Raw genomic sequence first — 12,542 nt, forward strand, 5'->3', positions numbered from 1 at the left:
AATATATATTTTAAGTGAAATGAATGAGACATTGCTTACTCTGTTTTGCTATATATTGATCTATAATTTGCATTAAGGATAGCGAGTTTTCTATTTTAAAGAATATATCCAAGTGTCAGAAAGTTTCTTTTGTTTTTTGTAGGTGGTTTCAGACACCCTCACAGGTATTCTACCATGCAGCTACGGAACATGGAGGCAAAGATGTATATCCGGGACAGTGTCTTTGGGAAGGTTGTGAGCCTTTTCAGCGACAGAGGTTTTCTTTTATAACCCACTTACAGGTATGCTTTCTTAATACTATTTGCTTAGTAACTCATCTGGTTCCATCAAAGATCTTGATGTATATTCTTTTACTTTCTTTTTTTAAAAAAGGATAAGCACTGTTCAAAGGATGCCCTACTTGCAGGATTAAAACAAGATGAGCCAGGACAAGCAGGAAGTCAAAAATCTTCTACTAAGTAAGGAAAATTATTTTATTTCCTGTTACATATAAAAAAACAAATACCAGGAAACTAGGAATAACACAGGAATAACAAAAAGCCATTTTAGCATATTGGGAAACCTGAAACTTGGGTTCTAGTCCAAGCTCTACTACTGTTCAGCTGAGAGACCTTGTTCAAATTGCTTATATTCTCTAGGCATCACTTTTCCATATTAGCTAGACTGCATGGTCTCTATGTTACTTTGTAGTTTCAACACTTGAATTCAACTTTATAGAGAAGTCATTGGAATGATGGATAGTATATGGAAGTGCTTTGTAAATTTGAAGTACTACATATGGTTCTTTATCTTTTAGGAGAATAAATGTATTTAATAATGGCAAAGGGATTTCTTCACATTTACATGTATTTGTATATATATAAACATGCATACATACTGGTTTACAATTTACAGATTGCTTCACGTTATATTATTCAAAATTCAGACTTAGTTTATGTAACAAAGTATCAGAAATATCTGCACTTTACAGATATGGAAAGAATATTAAAAGTCATGCACTAGTTATAGTGTCAAACAGTTTCCTTATGTGTATCAGTTAGTGCTCTTTCCACTGCTACCTCATAGAACACAACAGATAATAATGCAGTTTGGGCTGGAAATGTAGCTCAGTGGTAGAGCATTGCTTACTATGTGCAAAGCCCTGGGTTCAATCCACAACACTGCAAAAATAAAGAAAAAAGATAATGATGCAGTTTATCTGCTTGGCCAAAGAAATCTACAGTAGTTTGAATCTGATTTCATATAAAACTTTCTATGGTCCCTCTTTTCTGTATCTTTCATAAAGAACTATTTTGAACTCGGCTCATATCTGTAATTACAGATTTTCAGGAGGCTGTCCAGCCTCTACAACTTAGCGGGATCTTATCTCAGAATAAAAAGGGCTAGAGGTATAGCTCAGTGGTAGAGCATCACTAAGTTCAGTACCCTGTACTGTGGGTGGTGGGGGAACACAAAAGGGTTGATAGAGATAATTAAATAATGATGAAAAATAAGATTATGTAAGAAAGTAATAATCCAAAATGTAATATTCAACATAATTCATATTATATTAGGCTATCTTTTCTTGGATGGCCTATGCTGATACATTCTTAGGTAATACTGTTTCACTGTTAGATGCTATTTAAAAATAATTTACAACTCAAATTGTAAAGTATTTTCTTTTAAACAGTATCCAAAAATGAGAACTCTACAACTTTAATACTGTATTGTATTTATTTTTATTACCTACTTACCCTGCACAGTAACTTTAAAGATGGACCACAATGGAGCATTTATTATTCACTTTAAAACTATTAGATTGGAGCCAGATACAGTGGCACAGGTCTGTAATCCCAGTGACTGGCGAGGCTGAGGCAGGAGGATCTCAAGTTCAAGGTCAGCCTCAGCAATTTAGCGAATCCTTAAGCAACTTAGTGAGACCCTGTCTCAAAATAAAAAAAATTAAAAGGCACTGGGGATGTAGCTCAGTGATAGAGTACCCCTGGTTAAATCATCAGTGCAAAAATAATAATAATAATAATCAACAGATTAGAAAATAAAAGGTCTGAAATTTCACCTCCATACTAACCTTCTTTGCCTAGACTGACACAAAACATAAAATAATGTTAATGCTGAACATTTTATTCACCTTATATCAGAATTTCAGAGTAACCACCTCAGGGGATTGACAGTGTGGTTACCATTCTGTCTGCAGAATTTAGTTAACCGTCTCTGTCTGTCTGTCTGTCTGATCAATTTAGGCAACCAGCTGTAGGGGGCACAAGTTCAACTCCTAGAGCACAAAAGGCCATTGTGAATCATCCCAGTGCTGCACTCATGGCTCTCAGGAGAGGATCAAGAAACCTTGTCTTTCGAGATTTTACAGTAAGCCGGCCTTAAAACCTTATCTGTGAAGGTGTGAGCCCGTATGAGTTTGATCTTCATTTTATTTTTTCCCCTTATATTCTCCTTTCCTTTTTAGGATGAAAAAGAGGGACCAATAACTAAACACATCCGACTAACAGCTGCCTTAATATTAAAAAATATTGGTAAATACTCAGAATGTGGTCGCAGGTGAGTAATCTATTTTTCCTAGGAAAAATGAGTTTCATTTTACTTTTACATATAAGTTAATAAAATTAGGTATATCTTTTATTTACTGTTTTTCTGGATTTTGTGACTGTCCAAAAGTTTATACCAAGGTCAGGCCATCAGGATCTCTTAAAAGCCGAAAATAAATAGAAGTCAAAAGAACCAAAAGGTAGTCTTACAACTTGTTTTTTTAAGTTTATTTTCTTACTGGTCATACAAAAGTAGCTCTACTAAAGAGGAAACTTGAGGGTTTATTGGGGAGAAAAATTAACATTTGAAATGATGTGGAGTCATAATGAAATTCAGTTTGACAATTGGCATCTTAATAAATCTGTTAAAGTCATAGATGCTACTTACTAAGATTCATTGTAATACTCTGAAGTTTTAATAGTTGCTTTCTGATAGACTTAGGAGAATAATCAGGATTTTGTAGATCTATAGAAACTAGGAATAACTATTTAATCCTTTAGAGAGCAAATGTGGAATGTTTTGATATATCCTATACTGTGTCTCCCTTAAAGGAACTTTTTTCATATTCCTCCTACATCTTCAACTGAGCATTCTCAGGCTCCCTCCCTTACAAAATGAATAAGAAAAATTCTTTTGCTTTTTTGAGCAGTACTGGGGATAAAACTCAGGGCCTAATGCATGCTGAGATAGTAATTAAGCAAAGGTTTTCAGAAAAAGAGAAATATAAATGTTTATTAACCATATGAGAATACCTGTGTCTTCCTGATTCATTCATAATGATTTCTTTCTGGTTTTCTCACTTTATTTCCTTCCATACCCCTCTTTTGCTTCATAGCCTACATCCTTTTTTTTTTTTTTTTTTTTTTTTGTACTGGGGATGGAACCCTGAGGTGCTTTACCACTGAGCTAAACTCACCACCTTTTAAAAAAAAATTTCTTTTGAGACAGGATCTTACTAAATTACTTAAGGCACTAAGTAATAATTAATATTACTTAGTTATTAGTTACTTTAAGTAACTAAGTGAGGCACTTAGTTGCTGAGGCTGGCCTCAAACTTTTGATCCTGCTGCCTTAGCCTCCTGAGTCACTGCAGTTACAGGCACGCAGTGTGTGTGCATCCCCAGGCTTGACTTTCATAGTCTGCATTTCATTCAGGCCACACCACATGCCAGTTCCTGAGCACATTAGGCTCTTTTATGTCACTTAACTTGTTCCAGTGATCCAACCATTTTCTCTGCCTAAAATGCCCTTCTCCCTGTGTTGTCTGCCTATTGAATATCTGCTTATCCTTCATGATTCAGCTAAGAGCTACTTTATGTAGCCTTTCCTATGTTGTGTTTCCCTTCTCTACCGAGTTTATTTTTATTTCATGTCTATCATATGACATTTAATCTCATTGCTTTGTAAATAGTTTTGATATGGTCATTTCCCTCTATTGAACTATATGCAGAGACTTTGATTAATCCTTGTAGGCTGAAATCTAGCTCAGTGCCCAAATGCATTATAGTTAATCTCTGTCCGCTCCAAGTTTACCTTTTCCTTTACTGACATCTTCCTCACTGCCCTAACCTGACCTATGGTACTATTTTACTTAGGTTTTTGTTGTTGTATGCAAAATACCTGTCAAGAACAACTTAGGGGAGGAAAATTTATTTGTGTTGTTTCAGAGGTTCAGTCCATGGGCAATTGACATCATAGCTCTGGGCCCCAGGTGAGGCAGAACATCATGGCGGAAGGGCACGGCAGAGGAAAACAGCTCAGAAAATGACAGTCAGGAAGCAAACCTTGGAACATTCTTATATTGCCTCACACATTAGCATATAATATATTCCCTACTAACTCATACATTGCAGGATATCACCTTACCTGATAAATTCTTTGAAAGTAGTGATTGAATGTTTTATTTCACTTTCATATCTCTAGTGCCTAGCATGGTGTTCAGGATGTAGTAATAATCTAGTAATCTAGTAATTAGATGGAGAGAAGGAAGGTTCATAACTTCACTTTCTGCTAGAGTTCTGATGTGGAATTTGTATAGCAAATTGGAATTCCCAAAAGAATTTTGTAACTTTTTGTTAAGACCTTCTCTTCACATTCAGACTGTACAGTCTCCAGCTTATAACAGAATCTCTTTGTCTAGCTGTAATAAATTGTTCAGTCAGAAGTTTTCATTTTTCTATTTTTGCTCTCTTGGTGATTTTGTTGTTTTATTCACAAATTCTTAAGTCTTCCAGATGTCTTCTGGCATCTTTGCTTCCTATGATCTTAGAATAGTGGAATCATAAGAATTAAAATAGTTCATTCAATTCTTCCCAATCACCCTCCCAGGCCAGGTTAAAATCCTGTGTACTGGACCTCTGTTGAACATTCCTATGAGAGAAGTTTTGCTTGAGCAAGATTACTGACAAACTGGCAAAACTCATATATGTGAAGAAGAGAATAGGAAATCACATGTCTAGTGTAAGAATATAGGGTATGATCTTTTAGACTAAAGCATACTTCTATTTACAATAAGAACATTTAGGTTGACAGGAAAATCAATGGAAGTTTACCCTCATTCCTATAGTAGTCTCCTGAACAGAATGAAATTTCAGTAGTTGGTATGTTTGAAATTCATAATACCATAGTTCAAATAATGTGTCTAAATGCAGTTTATCTCCATTTTGATTAAGCTTGAGCTCTGGAGAAGTACAGTGTTTGTCTTTATTTCATCAATGTTAGACATGTATTATTTTAAAATCAAATAGTATTCTTTTATTATAATAATTATCCAAAAAGGAAATGAGGAAAAAAATTCAATTTACAGTAGTATCAAAAAAAATAATAATTAGGGATTATCTTAGCCATGGAGGTGGAAGATTTGTACATGGAAAACTACAAAAGATTGCTGAAACAAATTAAAGAATATGTAAATAAATGGAAAGACAGCCCATGTTCATGGGATGGAAGACTTAAGTAAGATGTTAATACCACCAAAGCAAATGCAATCTTTATCAAAATCCAAACAATTTTTGCAGAAGTAGATAAACCCATCCTAAAATTTATGTGCACTCTCAGGGAATCCTGAATAGCAGAAATAGTCTTAATTAAAGAATAGGAAAGTTAGAGGCCTCACACGTTCTGACTTTAGAACTTACTACAAAACTATAATAATCAAAGCAGTATGGTACAAGCATAAATACAAGAAAAAGTGAAATACAAGAGAAAGACCAGAAATAAGGCCCCATGTATATGGTCAAATGATTTTCATTAACATTGCCAATTCTTCATTCAGTGAAGAAAAGGCAGATTTGAAACAAATGGTGTTAGGAAAGCTAGATATATTTACCTGCAAAAAGAATAAAGTTGAACCCTTTTGCTATACTATATAGAAAATATTAGCTCAAAATGGACCAAAATCTAACATAAGAGCTAAACTGAAGCCCTTTGAGGAAAACATGGGGCAAAAAGCTTTATAACATGGGGTTTGGTAGGGATTTCTTAGGATATGACACCAAAAGCACTGGCAACAAAAAATAAGTTGGACTTAAACAAAATTAAAATTTGTATAAAAACTTGTACTGTATATGGAAAAAACTAAAAGAAAGGTTTTTGAAATGTTTTCACCCAAACATTTCACCATTTCACTCTCAGAGTAAAACGGCAACTCACAGAATTAGAGTAAACAATTGCAAATCATTTCTCTAAGGATCCAAAATATATAGAGAAGTTCTAGATGAAAAACTATCAGTTCCTCAATTAAAATTCTAGATGAAAAATCACTTTTCCTTTAAAAACCTGGTAGTATTGGTGCAATGTTTTCCAGCATCTAACTTTGCTGTTGAGAAGTCCATTGACATTTTGGTTCTCATTCCTTTGCATATCATCTTTTTGATCACACCCTATGAAAGTGCCTACAGTGCTCTCTCTATTTCTGATATTCTGAAGTTTCAAGATGATAATGTGTCTTAGGTGGCCTTTTTAAATTTGAAACATAAAAATGTACATATTTGTGGAGTGCCAAGTGACATTTCAATGCATGTATACTTTGTGAAATGTTTAAATCAGTTAAACATATGTGTCTCCTCATCACTGCTTTTGGTGAAAACATTTCAAAATGCTTTCTTTTAGTTTTTTTCAATATACAGTATATATTGTTTTCCAGTAGCCCTGCTGTGCAGTAGCACACCAGAGTTTCTTGTTCCTGTCTTAGCTAAAATACAGTACTCACTGATCACTGTTTCCAATACCTCCCTCCCTCCTACTCTCCCTAACCTCTGGTAACTATCATTATCCTCTCAATTTCTATGAGATCAACTTTTTTAGATTCCACATATGAGTGAGAGATCATGTGGTATTTATCTTTCTGTGCCTGGCTTATTTCACTTAACATAATGACCTCTAATTTCATCTTATTGTCACAAACAAAAGAATTTCATTCTTTTTTGTGGCAGTATTTATGTACATCTTTCTTCATTCATCAGTAGATGAATACTTAACTGTTTCCATTGCTTTGCTGTTGTGAATAGTGCTGCAGTAAACATGGCAGTTCAGATGTCTGTTCAATTTACTGATTTACTTTTCTTTGGGGATATATACCCAATAGGATCATATGGTAGTTCTATTTTGAGTTTTTTGAGGAACCTTCATGCTGTTTTCCATAATGGATATACATTCCCGTCAAGCATGTACAATGGTTCCTTTTTTTCCATATCTCCTCTAGGCACTTGTCACCTTTTGTCTTTTTGTTAATAGCCATCCTTATTGGAGTAAGATGACACTTCATTGTGGTTTAGATTTAAATTTGCATTTCCTTGGTGAATAATGGTATTGGGCATTTTTTCATGTACTTGAGAAATGTCTGTTTACTTACATCCATTGCCTATTTTTCAAATCAGGGTTTTTTTGTTCTTCTTGTTGTTATTGGGTTTATGGAGTTCCTTATATATTCTGCATGTTAACCTTTTGTTAGATATAGAGTTTGCAAATATTTTCTCCCATTTTGTAGGTTATCTCTTCATTCTGATTCATTGCCTGTGAAGAAACTTTTTAGTTTACTATAATTCTATTTTTCTGTTTTTGCTTTTGTTTACTGGCTTTTAGGGTCTTTCTTGTCCAGAAATTCCTTGCCCATTCCAATATCCCAAAGTGTTTCCCCTATATTTTTTGTAGTAGTTTCATAATTTCAGGTATTATAGTTAAGTCTCAATTCTGAGTTGATGTTTGTAATTGGTGAGAGATAAGGGTCTAGTTTTATACTTATGAATGTGGATACTCCTTTTATTGAAAAAGACTGTCCTTTCTCCTATGCACATTCTTAATAACTTTGTTGAAAATCAGGTACCTATAGCTGTGTCGGTTTATTTTGAAGTTCTCAGTTGGGTTTTATTTGTTTATGTATCTGTTTTTATACCAATATCACAGTTTTGATTACTACAGCTTTGTGTAATGTATTTTGAAGGTAGTAGGTTATTGTTTTCATTGAAGTGGGCATTTCATTTCAGTCTAGAGACTCATCCTTTAGTAACGGAATTTTCTTGTTTTTTTTCCTTTTTTCTTTTAGCTTTCATTTTTTTAAATCTATTTTCTAGAAATTTCCTTGAGTTTATTATCAAATCTACTGAATTTTTACTTTATTTTGTTTTAATTTCTAAGAGCCCTTTCTTTGTTACCAGTTGTCGCTATTTTATAACATCCTGTTCATTTGTTGGATACAGTGTTTTCTCATCTCCCTGAAGATATTAATGCTGGTATTTTTAAAGTCTACTCTGAATATTTGCTCCCCTCTCAAAATTCCTCAAGTATTTGAGAATTGGGGGGGGGGGTCACTTTATATTTTAAGAATAAATATTTACAAGCTTATTGAAAGCTCTGGTTACATGGTAACTACTTGGTTGCTGGTGATTGCCATTTTACGGTGCCCTGATAAATCAGTTTGTTTTTAGAAGCCCCCAGATGCTATTCTCTATAGAGAGATTGATTGTCCAGGAAAGAGTCCTCTGAACAATTTTTAAAGAATTATTGTTATCATTATTATCTGCCTTTTGGGGGTAGGCAGTTTGGAAGAGAGACAATGTGAGGTTGCGCATTTTGGAAACAGAATTGGGGAAGGGGCCCTTCTCTGCAGCTGATCGCGTGTTTTCTGATTGACTGATTCCATACCCCTTATCCTTCACTTTGTCTATCTCTGAATCCTAAGTCTTTCTGATTTAGTTTCTCCAGAAAATAAGTTCTTTTATTTATTTTGGTTAGAAATGGGAAATAAACTTTGTATCCAAACTGGTGTTTTCCTTAAAGCTAATTTGTATTCTAAATTGTTTTACCAATACTACTTTCAAATTATTTTTTATAAGAAACATGGGAAAATAGAAATTGAAAGACTATGACTAAGAATATAACTCAGCCAATACAATACTTCCCTAGTGTGCTTGAGGTGCTGGTTTCAGTTCCCAGCACCATACACACACACACACACACACAACACACAAAGGAGATTGTTAGTTACTTTAAAACATCCTGGTTATTTCAGTTTAGTCTTTCTAATTCTACACATGCAGGTATAAGAAAAAATACTTTTTAACATGTGATCGTCAATTTGAAAAATATTATGATTTTGTTGAATTTGTGAAACCAAAGGTTTGTTTCTCGAAGTGTTCATTGATTGTAAGGGAAAATAATTTGATTGCAATGCGTGAGTTTTTACTTTTTAAAATTTTTTTCACAACTAATTTTTTCTTTTCCAGGAAAAACAGAAATTGCACACTTCATTTTAAAATTTGTTAAATTTTGAAGTAAGTCATGCATAAAGCAGCATATACAAAATACAAGAAAAGGTTAATAAAGCATTTTCACAAAGTGAACCACCCATGTAACTTAACCATTCAAGTTAAAACATAGAATAACACCAGTACCACAGACTCTTTCATGTCCCCTCCAATTTTACCCTCTTCTTCCTTCCTGCATGGGACCAATGTCCTAATCTGTAATAGCATCAGCTGGTTCCACCTAACTTCTTATTTTATTAGGCAGAGTCAGTATGTATTTTTTTTTAGCATTGATTGTGACATTGATTCATGTTGTTGCATATAGCCATACTTTGTTCATTTTATTGAAGTATAGAATTGTTTAATTTTTCACTCTAATTTTAGTGTATATAAAGGTGGTTTTAGTTAGGCTATTAATAATGCTGCTTATTAATATTCTACACATGCTGTTCACCATATACATTACTATTAAGCTTTTACAAAGACTGATGATTTGTAGAATAGTACATAATGCCACACAATTCCAAAAAGATTTTATCAGTTTACACTTAATATAGTAATGTATGAGAGTCTCACTTGCTGCACATACCTGCAAACATTGGGTATGGTAACATTAATGTTTAATTTTAGCTATTTTGGGTGGCATATGGTGGTATCCACCTAACACATCTATGTAAGACTGAAAATCCATATGATCAAAAAGCAGAAAAAGATGCCCAGCTTCCAAGCATCAGTCTCAATTTTTTCATGCTTATTTCTTCCTTTTAATTGCTGTGGTAAAAGTGACGATAGTTCTGCATGTTAAATTTTGTGTTTGAATTTTTGTGTTTCACCTGACTACTTTTTTACAATGTTTTTTTCATTCTTAATTTAGAAAAGTCTTCATCCCTCCCTTTTTTCCTTCTAGTTTCTTATACCCAGAATCTTTTATTTTTGTGAATTGGGGTTTTTTTTATTATTATTTTTAGTTATATATATGACAAAAGAATGTATTTTGACATTATCTTACATACATGGAATGTAACTTCCCATTGGTTGTACACAATGTGGAGTTACACTGGTATTCACATAAGAACATAGTAATGTCCGATTAACTCCACTATCTGTCCTATTCCCATGCCCCCTGCCTTCCCTTCATTCCCCCTTGTCTAATCCAAAGTACTTCTATTCTTCCCTGCCTTCCCCCCATTGTGATTTAGCATCTGCATATCAGAGAGAACATTTGACCTTTGGTTTATTTCACTTAGCATGATAATCTTCAGTTCCATCCATATATCAGCAAATGCTATAATTTCATTCTTTATGGCTCAGTAATATTCATTTTATATATATATGACTTTTTCTTTATTCATTGGAGGGTACCTCGGTTGGTTCTATAGTTTAGCTACTATGAATTGAGCTGCTATAAACATTGATATGGCTGTGTTCCTGTAGCATGCTGATTTTAAGTTCCTTGGGTATAAACCAAAGAGTGGGATAGCTAGTTCAAATGGTGGTTCCATTCCATTTTCTGAGGAATCTCCATACTGCTTTGCATAGTGGTTGCACCAACTTGCAGTCCCACCAGCACTGTATGAGTGTACCTGTTTCCCCATATCCTCGCCAACATTTATTGTTACTTCTATTTTTTATAATTGCCATATTGACTGGAGTGAGATGAAATCTCAGTGTAGTTTGAATTTGCTTGCTAGAGATGTTGAACATTTTTTTATATATTTGGTGACTGATTGTATTTCTTCTGTGAAGTATCTGTTTAGTTCCTTTGCCCTTTTATTGATTGGGTTATTTGGTTTTTTGGTGTTAAGTTTTTTGAGTTCTTTATATATCCTGGAGATTAGTGCTCTATCTGAGGTGCAGGTGGCAAAGGTTTTCTCCCACTCTATAAGCTCTCTCTTCACATTCTTGATTGTTTCCTTTACTGTGAAGAATCTTTTTAGTTTGATACCATCCCATTTATTGATTCTCAATTTTACTTCTTGTGCTTTAGGAGTCTTGTTGAGAAATTCAGTTCCTAAGCAGACATGATGGAACAGCCAGGATTTTTTTAATGAAGGCATCAAGATTCTTGGATAATCTCATTGCTGACTGACTGACTTTTCAGACATTTGGTTTTGGTTTTGGTACTGGGGATTGAACAATTGAGGATTTACCACTAAACTGTGTCTCCACCCCTTTTTATTTTTTATTTTGAAACATGTTCTCACTGAGTTGCTTAGGGCCTCACTAAATGGCTTAGGCTGGCCTCAGACTTGCCTTCCATCTGCTTCAGCCTTCCGAGTCGCTGGGATTACAGGCTTGCCACTGTACCCAGCCAGACATTTATTATAAAGTTTTCACACTTATAAGTCCAACTGAGCTTTTATATTAACATTACTATACTTGCCTTGTTAGGCATCTGTCCATATATGTCTATTCCTCCCATTTCTGGCTGGTTCTTAACATTTTTTTCCTCAGCCCTCAGCATCACTTTTGCTAGATGATGCTCACTTTTTAAACCTTTGATCATTATATACACAACCATACCAATATTGTGACCTTCTAGGTTAAAAAAAAAATCCTTTTTACATTTACAAATTTTAGAAAACAATTTATGGATAATGTAGCATTCAAGTTATTGTTAAACTAGACGTGGCCTGGTTTCACTTAATGAAGAGAATGAAACTTTAATCACACTTACTATATTTTCAAGTCACCTCTTAAAAGCACTCATTTTGTTCCTTGCCAGCTGTTTCCTGGCATGATGTGAATTTCCTAAAATGAAAAATTAATGAATGAAGACACAAAATTATGCTACGCAGTCTTCTATGGAGAAAATGCAAACAAATGGTATTGCCTAATTCTGCCTCAACTAGCTAAAAGTTGTTTCAGCTTAGGATGCCTCAGTTTACTCATTTGTAAACTGAACAGGTTAAACTAGTTGTTTCCCCCGATCCTTCCCTCTCTTCCTACAATGCTATGTTAACATTTACTGGATGCAGAAGTGTTATTTCTATTAAGGTTTTTAAAACTGTGAAATCTGTGTTAAAGAATCACTGCTATGGCCTTAGAGGCTGACAATCTTCTATGTTTTTTTTCCAGGTTGTTAAAGAGACATGAAAACAACTTATCAGTGCTAGCCATTAGTAACATGGAAGCTTCCTCCACCCTTGCCAAATGCCTTTATGAACTTAATTTTACAGTTCAGAGTAAAGAACAAGAAAAAGACTCAGAAATGCTGCAGTGAAAAATAATTCCACTTATACAGTGGGGACTCAAAGT

General features: G+C 34.1%; 1 protein-coding gene across 1 annotated transcript in view; it reads left to right on the top strand.

Moving 5' to 3' along the window:
* Window positions 1-12,542, top strand: part of Arid2 (AT-rich interaction domain 2) — a 172,650-nt gene that overhangs the window by 158,680 nt on the left and 1,428 nt on the right. Inside the window, exons 17-21 of the mRNA XM_047549265.1 lie at window positions 143-281; window positions 373-458; window positions 2,241-2,364; window positions 2,462-2,553; window positions 12,363-12,542. The exon at window positions 12,363-12,542 is cut by the window's right edge and continues 1,428 nt beyond it. Coding sequence (XP_047405221.1) covers window positions 143-281; window positions 373-458; window positions 2,241-2,364; window positions 2,462-2,553; window positions 12,363-12,507 — 586 coding nt within the window. The 3' untranslated portion in view covers window positions 12,508-12,542. The remainder of the gene's footprint in view (window positions 1-142; window positions 282-372; window positions 459-2,240; window positions 2,365-2,461; window positions 2,554-12,362) is intronic.

The sequence above is a fragment of the Sciurus carolinensis genome, chromosome 4 (assembly GCF_902686445.1).
Source record: "Sciurus carolinensis chromosome 4, mSciCar1.2, whole genome shotgun sequence".
NCBI lineage: Eukaryota > Metazoa > Chordata > Mammalia > Rodentia > Sciuridae > Sciurus > Sciurus carolinensis.